The sequence below is a fragment of the Peromyscus leucopus genome, chromosome 10 (genome assembly GCF_004664715.2).
Source record: "Peromyscus leucopus breed LL Stock chromosome 10, UCI_PerLeu_2.1, whole genome shotgun sequence".
Taxonomy (NCBI): Eukaryota; Metazoa; Chordata; class Mammalia; order Rodentia; family Cricetidae; genus Peromyscus; species Peromyscus leucopus.
In genome coordinates this window covers 93576561-93585400 of record NC_051071.1, presented here as the reverse complement: position 1 = coordinate 93585400, position 8840 = coordinate 93576561, and the positions used below count along the sequence as shown (strand labels likewise).

General features: G+C 40.8%; 1 protein-coding gene across 2 annotated transcripts in view; it reads left to right on the top strand.

Annotated features, from left to right (window-relative positions):
• Nucleotides 1–1952: 1952 nt before the first annotated feature.
• Rnf212 (ring finger protein 212) overlaps nucleotides 1953–8840 on the top strand; it is a 35058-nt gene continuing 28170 nt past the window's right edge. For both annotated transcript variants that reach the window (XM_028867448.2, XM_037209309.1), the window contains exons 1-2: nucleotides 1953–3089; nucleotides 7479–7540. In XM_028867448.2, coding sequence (XP_028723281.1) covers nucleotides 2981–3089; nucleotides 7479–7540 — 171 coding nt within the window. In that variant the 5' untranslated portion in view covers nucleotides 1953–2980. The remainder of the gene's footprint in view (nucleotides 3090–7478; nucleotides 7541–8840) is intronic.

The window sequence follows — 8840 nt, the reverse complement described above, 5'->3', positions numbered from 1 at the left end:
GCAGGCAAATGGATGGAACTAGAAAGTATCATCCTGAATGAGGTAACCCAGACTCAGACAAACACGGTATGTTCTCACTCATAAGTGAATACTAGATGTAAAGCAAAAGGTAACCAGACTACAACCCACAGCTCCAGAGAAGCTAGGAAACAAGGAGAACCCTAAGAGGGACACATGATCCTCTTGAGAAGGGAAAAAAGATGAGACCTCCATAAAGCCTTCATCCAGTAACTGATAGAAGCAGATGCAGAGATCCATATCCAAGCACCAGGCCAAGCTCCAGTGGAAGAGAGGGAAGAGGGAGTATATGAGCACTGGAGGTCTAGATCATGATGAGGATATCTACAGAGACAACTGAATCAAACTCATAGGGACTCACAAACTTTAGACCCACAGGTGTGGAACCTGCATGGGACCAGTCTAGGCCTTCTGCATACCAGAGACAGTTGTGTAGCTTGGTCTGTCTGAGAGGTCTCTGGCAGTGGGATCAGGATCTATCCCTGGTGTATGAACTGGCTTTCTGGAGCCCATACCTATCATGGGATGCCTTGCTCAACCTTGACGAAGTGGGGAGGAGCTTGGTCCTGCCTCAACTGCATGTACCAGGCTTTGCTGACTTCCCACTGGAGCCCTTACCCTTTTAGAGGGGGTGGGCTGGGGAGAAGAAGGCTGGGAGGAGTGGAAGGAGGGATGAGAATTTTAAAAATTCTTAAAAAAAAGAAAAAATATATTACTTTAAGTAATACTTGTTTTGCCTGATGGTAAAATACGTATAAAGTAATAGATCAAGTAAATTGCTGTCTTGCATTTGATTAAATAACAAGTTACAGCTTAGAAAATAATATTCAACTTTTTATATTAACTGGATAATATTAAATACTAAGAATACATACAGCAACTTTCCCCTCAAAAATCACACACAAAGCACTTTAGCAAACTAAAGCTATTTGTTTCTTTTCTGAATAGGACTGTGAAATATTTCTGTATGACCAGTGAAGATGCAAATTGAAATGTTTTATGGTGGGCTTTTGCACAAATATTAATCTTTTCTCAATTGGAATTTTTCAAATGACACACCGTAAAGATTTCTCCATAGCTAAGAAGCTTGTTTAAAATATAAGTGAAAGCAAATAATTTGCACAATGTTTGAATCAATAAACCAAAATATATGCATATATGTGTCTTATTTTATGCTTTAAAAGACATTAAAGGTTGAAGTTAATATTACAGAATGGCATTCCTGGTAAAAATGTTACTTTAATAATGTAATGAAATAAGCACATCATTTTATTTTAAGCTTTATATAAATCAGCAACAACCAATGAGCTATAGATGCAATTTTAAGTTACCTGGTCAGAACTTAAAAAGGATTTTACAAAAGGGTACAGTTTTAACCCTTATGGTATATATTTAATCTAACATATCAAAATACTATCAGACAGGGCATGTGGCATGGGCCTCTAATGCTAGTTCCTAAGGAGGCTGAGACAGGAGGATACCTAGAGCCCCCAAGTAGAGATCAGCCTGGCAGCAAAAGGAAACTGTCTTACTCAATGTTCTGTTGCTGTGAAGGGACACCACGAACAAGGCAACCCTTATGAAAGAAAGCATTTAATTGGGAATTTTCTTATAGTTTCAGAGGTTTAGTATTTTAACCAGTGGGAACCATGGTGGCATGCAGGCAGGTGCTGGAGCAGTAGCTAAGAGCTACATCCTGACCAATAGATCAGGGAGAGATCAATAGAGCAGAGAGAGAAAGACACTGGGCCTGGCATGGGCTTTTGAAACCTCAAAGCCCATCCCTAGTAACACACTATCCCCAATAAGGCCACACCTCCTAATCCTTATAATCCTTTCAAATGGTGCCTCTCCCTGGTGACTAAGCATTCAAATATATGAGCCTATGGGAGCCATTCTTATTCAAACCACCACAGAGACCTTATCTCACATATATAACACAAAGAAACAAAATTACTTTAATTTTAATGTACACTCAATACAAAACAGTATTTTATATCTTTTTATTCATACTAAGTTTGTAAACCTGGGTTCTATATTATGCTAACAGCATAATTTTGACCAGCCATATTTTAAGGGCTTGATGAAATAAATACAGTTCTGCACAGATCAAATGCATCTTTTTCCATCTTTACTTTTTCCTAATTCCTTGAAAGAGAGTAAACTTTTGACCGTACATGTAAATAGCCCAGGGACTTTCTCATACAGCCTCTATCAATCCTTGCAGACTTATGAAATGGGAAAGAAAAATATCCAGAATTATGTAAGAAACACAACTATCAAAAAATGTTTTTAATTTTGAAATAATTTTTAATATCACCAGAAATTAGCCCCTTCCACTATCTTTTGTTTCTAAGGTAAAGTGATCTTCCTTAAATTAAGCCCTTTCTTGTGTACATGTTGGTGGCAAGCAGGGATTCCTGTTCTGCCCTGATATAATCTCGCAACCATTGTTCCCTCGGTACTTCCGGCCCTGCTAGCCTGGTCCATAACTCCATGCCCCATCCTCCTGGTAGTCCTTTGCTCCAGCCCTGTTAGGACACCGTGGTTCTCTTTGGTTTCACTGGTTCCCCGTTTTCCCTCATCTCCATTATGGCATGTACAGATGTCCCTGGGCCTATCTCTACCCTGAGGCCTGATCCACCCAGTCTCCCTTGATGTCCAGTTTCACCAAATTCCTCCTGATGTACCAGAAACCACTGTCCTAGCCCGCACTGTCAGGTTTCCCTCCATCACCAAGAAGGCGGCCTTTCCTTGCCTTGGTGCTCTTGGTACTAGCTTCCTCAGGAAACCTGGATCCGCTCCAAGGTTGGTTCCGTGTCTGCTCGGGAAGTCACTCCCTAGTACGCATGCGCTGAAAGTAGCGCAGGCGCAGAGCTGTCTTTCTAGAAGTGCGTCCCTACCTCGGCGGCCTCGCTGACCTCGCGAGGGTCTCACGTGGGCCTCACGTGGGCCTGCGGTCATGGCCAGCTGGGTGTTCTGTAATCGCTGTTTCCAGCCGCCGCACAGGAAGTCGTCCTTCAGCCTGACCAGCTGCGGTCACGTGTACTGCGACTCTTGCCTCCGCAAAGGTCTGCGTGGGCAGAGGAAACGGGCGAAGGAGGGTCGCTGGCCATGGTTCACAGGGTGGGTTTCCTCCCACGGGCGGGGCAGAGGCGAGAGACCTCTATGGGCCTGCACGGCTCCAGGACCACCGAACCCCCACTGGGATCCAGAGCTGGAACTGCAGAAAGCCAGCTGCTCCATACCTGGAAGCTGGTTTGCAGCGGCCAGTTGGTCAGATGTGAATGTTTTTGTTGTTGAAGTAAAGCTTCTGCGGGGGGTGGGGGGGGTGGGGGGGTGAGAGGGTGGAGGGGTGCAGAAGCAGTGGGTTTTCACAAAGTGACCGACATGTTTAACTTGGCAAGTAAAGGAACAAGTACACCACCAATCCACGGAAGATTCTCGGAAATTCGGGTTCATTTTGTTTCCCAGCCTTACCTTAATTGTCTAGGAATTAACACACAGTATTTTGGGTGAGCATTGTACATGTAGGTGTCACAGTCATGGAACTCTGCTGTGTGGTCACACTCCAAATTATTCATTAGTTGAACTAACATAGTTGTTTCCAGATATGTGACAGATGATGCTACTGTGAAAATTCTGACTCGTGTATTTGTAGGTACATGTATGCAACCAGGGGTAGAATTCCTGGTTTTCTGGTGTATGTTCCAAGAGGAAGCTTGGTGTGAAAAGTAGTCTTTAATGAGAGAAATTCAGTAGAAACTGTGTAGTGAGACTTGTGAGAAGCAATGTGATGAACAAGATGTAGCCCTGGGATCAGGAGAAATGGGTTTGGGGAATGCCAAGCAGATTCAACAGACTTAATTCAAGGAAGTAAGGAGCTGAACTCTTGCTGATGGATGCTGGACAGGGAACAACAGCAGAATGGAGGGTAAAGCTGGTAAGCTCACCTTAGAAAAGTGGTTCTCAACCTTCCTAATGCTGAGATCCTTTAGTACAGTTGAAGTTGTGGTGACCCCTCCCCCCAACCGAAAAAATTGTGTTCATTGCTACTTCATAACTACTTTTGCTACTGTTATGAATCGTAATGTCAATATGTTTTCCGATGGTCTTAGGTGACCCCTGTGAAAGGGACCTTTGACCCACAAAGTGGTCACGACCCACAGGTTGAGAACTGCTACTTTAGACCCTATCTTGTGGGAGCTGGCTAGGGAGGAGACAGGAGGTAGTCCTGGTTGGGGATCTGGAATTCATAAGAGTCAGGAATGTTAATGGTGAGTCAGTAACATGGAAGTGAGTGCCAAAGGATAAGGCAGGTGGAAAATACTAACACATTGGGTAGTACAGTTTGTAGGTGGTAAGCAGAAACAGAAGAAAGATGTTAGGTAAAGAAGGAAGTAGAGGTGTGTAGGTGTCCTAGATTTTCTCCTGAGGTCAAAGAATCAGGGTTTGAAAATATCTACTGGGTCAGTGATAGAAGTTACCAATGATTTGAAATAAAGTTAAAACAATTTAGCACATAACCTAAAGATATGTGCCTTCATGATGTTGCAAATTACAGGGCCCCACCCAACACTGGTGTGGGTGACTAGTTTAGGGTTTTGGATGTGGGCACATCAAGGTACTTCTGGCTCTTGAATCATGAGGCCTACATAGGTTCCAATACCCTGAACTTATTCTTTCAAAAACCACAGGTACTGCATGTTGGAAGTATGTCAACCCCAGAGACACACAAAAAAAGTTGGAGGAAAAGGATAGGGGCCTCTAGACAGTCTTAACTTAGCTAGTTCTAGTGATTCATGTTCACACACTCTTGTTAAAATCTGATATCCTCCCAGATTTTTCAGGTAATACATTTTTTTTAATTTTTTACTTATTTTTATATGTATGGGTGTTTTGCCTGCATGTATGTCTGTGCACTGTGTTTGTGCCTGGTATCTGCAAGGTCATTGACTCTTCTAGAACTGGAGTTAGAGAAGGTTGTGAGACACTATGTGCTGAGAATTGAGCTTAGGTGCTCTAGAAGAGTAGCTAGTGTTATTAACTGCTGAGTCATTTATCCAGCCTTTGATGGAAATTTTGCGTGCGCGCGCGCGCGCACACACACACACACACACACACACACACACACACACACACACACACTGTGGGGTAGATATCAAAGGACTATCTGTAGGTGTTGTTTCTCTCTCCACCATGTGGATTACACTTTGTAGCAAGTGTTTTTACTCAAGTTGAACTAGTTTGTTGGCCATGGTATTTCAGATTTTTAAAACAAATGATATGTATACTATTAAGTAAACTGCTTTTATTGCTCACTAGGGCACAGATTGCCTTCACTGTTAAAATTAGTCTGTTTCACTCAGGCAGTGATGGAGCATGCCTTTAATCTCAGCACTCAGGAGGCAGAGACAAGTGGATCTCTGAGTTCTAGGTCAGACTGGTTTATGGAGAGAGTTCTAGGATAGCCATGGCTACACATGTCGAGAAACCATGTCTCGGAAACACACACTCACACACACACACACACACACACACATACACACACACGTTTGTTTTATTTTTAAGGTTGTAAATATCCTCAGTTACTATAAGTTGTTCCCTACCAAAAAACATTTATGTTTTATGTCATTTGACTATTAAAACAGTTTTCCACTTGGGGGTAGAACTGCTAAAATGTAGGCCAAATTGCTCACCAGAGAGGCAGTGCCTATCTAGATTCCCACTTTGATGTGCCCTCCTCACTTGTGTGTTTTTCCTGAGTGGCCAAAGTTTTCTTATACATTTACTGGCTCTTTTCTTTTTGTTGATTGCTCATCCAGGTCCTCTAACAGCCTTTTAGTGTAGTATTTATTTTTAGTTGACTTATAAACAGTATATATTAAGTATCAGCCACTTTGGCAGTGAGCTGCAAAGCATTTCCTCTCTTCCCCTCTCAATCTCCCTTCCCCAGCACAATGCTTGTGAGTCTGTTCTGTAATCATTTGCTGTGCAGCGTCTATATGAGAGAGTGCAATAGAACATGGAGTAAGAGAGAATAGAAACATGTGGGAAGTGGATGCTAGGGGTGGGGAAAGGTGACTTGAAGGTCTTTATAAGAAGAGAGGAGGGGTTGGTAAAGATATATCAGCAGTTAGCCATACTGCTGTAAAGCCTGATTATTTGAGTTCAATCCGTAGAACATACTGTAGGAGATAACTGACTCTTGAAAATTGCCCTCTGACCTTGATGTGCTTGCATTTGCTCACCCTCAACACCCCCTACCGTGTGTGTGTGTGTCTGTGTGTGTGTGTCTGTGTGTGTCTGTGTCTGTGTCTGTGTGTGGGGGGGAATATACAATTATCTCAACATATGGAGTTTAATTATAAGAAATTCTGTGGCAAGTCTGCATTTTTACATAGGGCACTAAGGAGGTCCAGGACTTGGTAGCCACAGAGATGCTGATAAGGGGCCCAGAGTGTGTCTATAAGAATGGATGAAATAACAAGGCTGGTATTGAGAGCTAGCCATGGAGTTCAGATTCAAGCCAAGATAGAGGCCAATTTCATGGAGAAGAAGATAGTAATGTGTGGACAGAATCCCCCTAGGTGGTCAGCAAAGAACTAAAGCATGAGCAGGTGAATTAGTTACATGCTTGAAGATAAACAGGTGTATAAACCTTTTGTGCTTCAGCTGAGACTGGTGATCTTTAGAGGTATTATAGAGGCTTAGAGGAGTTATTTTCATTTTAAATTGTTAAAAAATTTTTATATTAAAATAACTAAACCAGGTGGTAGTGCTTGCCTTGTATCTAGTTAAGAGGTAGAAGCAAGAGGATTGGAAGTTCAAAACCTGTTTGGGCAACTTAGCAAGACCCAGTCTCAAAAAGTTTTTTTTTTGGGGGGGGGTGTATTTGTTTGTTTCGGTTTTTTTGTTTGTTTTGTTTTGTTTTGTTGAGACAAGGTATCTATGTAGGCTTGGCTATCCTGGAGTTCACTGTGTAGATCAGCATCTCACAGAGCTACTTCTGCCTCTGTCTCCTGAGTGCTGGGATTAAAGGCGTATGCCATCATTCCTAGCCCTAAAAAGAAAAATTTAAAAGGGCTGGTGCTAAAATTTAATGGTAGAACATTATGTGTATGTGAGTTCCTACATGAAACACACACACACACACACACACACACACACACACACACACACACACACACGAGTGCACTGGGTATGGGGAGAAAGGATACTACTGTAAAATCTAATTTAAATATTGCTGACACTTAATGGTCACTGTTGTGGGGGCACATTTACAAAGCAGAAAAGTAAATGGTTATATAAAGTGTTTCACTGAGTCCACAGCCTCATCACATAAGAACGTTTAAAACATTTAGACATGGTAATCCTGCATTCTAACTCAGGCTGTGTTCACACATATTTCACAGCAATGTTCAGTATAATGTAATTAAACGTTTGTTTTTCTTTGATAGGTAAAAAGGATGAATGCTTGATCTGTCAAGTTCCTTGTCATACAGTTTTACTTTCGAAACATGTAAGTTGAAATCTCTAGAATTTGATTATTCATTATAGTATTATTTCTTTTTAACTTGAGTTTAAACTTTTAGTAACTAATATCTGAAATTTTTATTCATTTTGCTAGATGAACTAATGAGACGTGTGAGTAATAAAGCATAACAGGATTTGGTTTTGCTGTTTATTCTGTGATTTAGTTTTACTGTTGATTGATTTTGGTTGATTGATGTTTGTTTTTAATTTTCTTTATTTTTGTTTAGTTTTGCTAAGTAAAATGTGTTTGTCACTGTGTCATCCAGGATATCCTTAAACACAAGATCCTTATGCCTTAGCTTACTGAGTGCTGACATTACAGACATGAGCCTCCATATCAATCAAGATTTGGTTTTAAAACCTCATTATGCTTTCCTTCTTACCCACAGGTTGGCCTTATTCACAGTTTATTGGATTGTGCTATGTTCTTAGAAATGAAAATGGGTTAGATTTCCTTTGTACAACACTGGCTTCCTAATTGGGCAAGTTTGGTTTTTCATAAAAGTTATAATGAATAATTAAGAGCATTGTTCATAATGTAAGCTAAAGTCAATTATTTGCTCCATTGTGTTAAACCAGTGCCTTTAGTTCTATCTATAAAATATGTCAGATTAATTTATTCTTTGGTATAAACTTCTTATCAAATGATTTGTCTCTTCTATGCCTGTTCTCCAATGTATATTTGAACTGCTATTTTTAAACATGATTTTTATAACAAAAAAAGAGTTACCCAACAACTCAGACAATATAGAAAGTCATAACAGAGAATGTAGCCATCCCCAGATCCTGTCCAAAAGATGACAACATCCAGGAGTAGCATCTAGTCCATGTATCTTATGACTATTCTTTTTACAGAATGTTCTCTAAATGATACCATGTTTGGAGTACATTCTTTTTACATGGTTGTATATCTTACTGTTTTCCTTTTAAACAGTCGGGGTTTTTTTTTGTTTTGTTTTGTTTTGTTTTGTTTTGTTTTTTTGTTGTTGTTGTTGTTTGGTTTTTCGAGACAGGGTTTCTCTGTGTAGCTTTGCGCCTTTCCTGGAACTCACTTGGTAGCCCAGGCTGGCCTCGAACTCACAGAGATCTTCCTGGCTCTGCCTCCCGAGTGCTGGGATGAAAGGCGTGTGCCACCACTGCCCAGGTAAACAATCTGTTTTATCATGGGTTTTTTTGTCTGTTTGTTTTGCCTTACACTCATCATTTTTACCAATTTCTGTCCAAAATTGCTAGAGTATTTATATGGCATAAATTACTAGAAGTAGAAAAAAGGGAAAATACTTAAC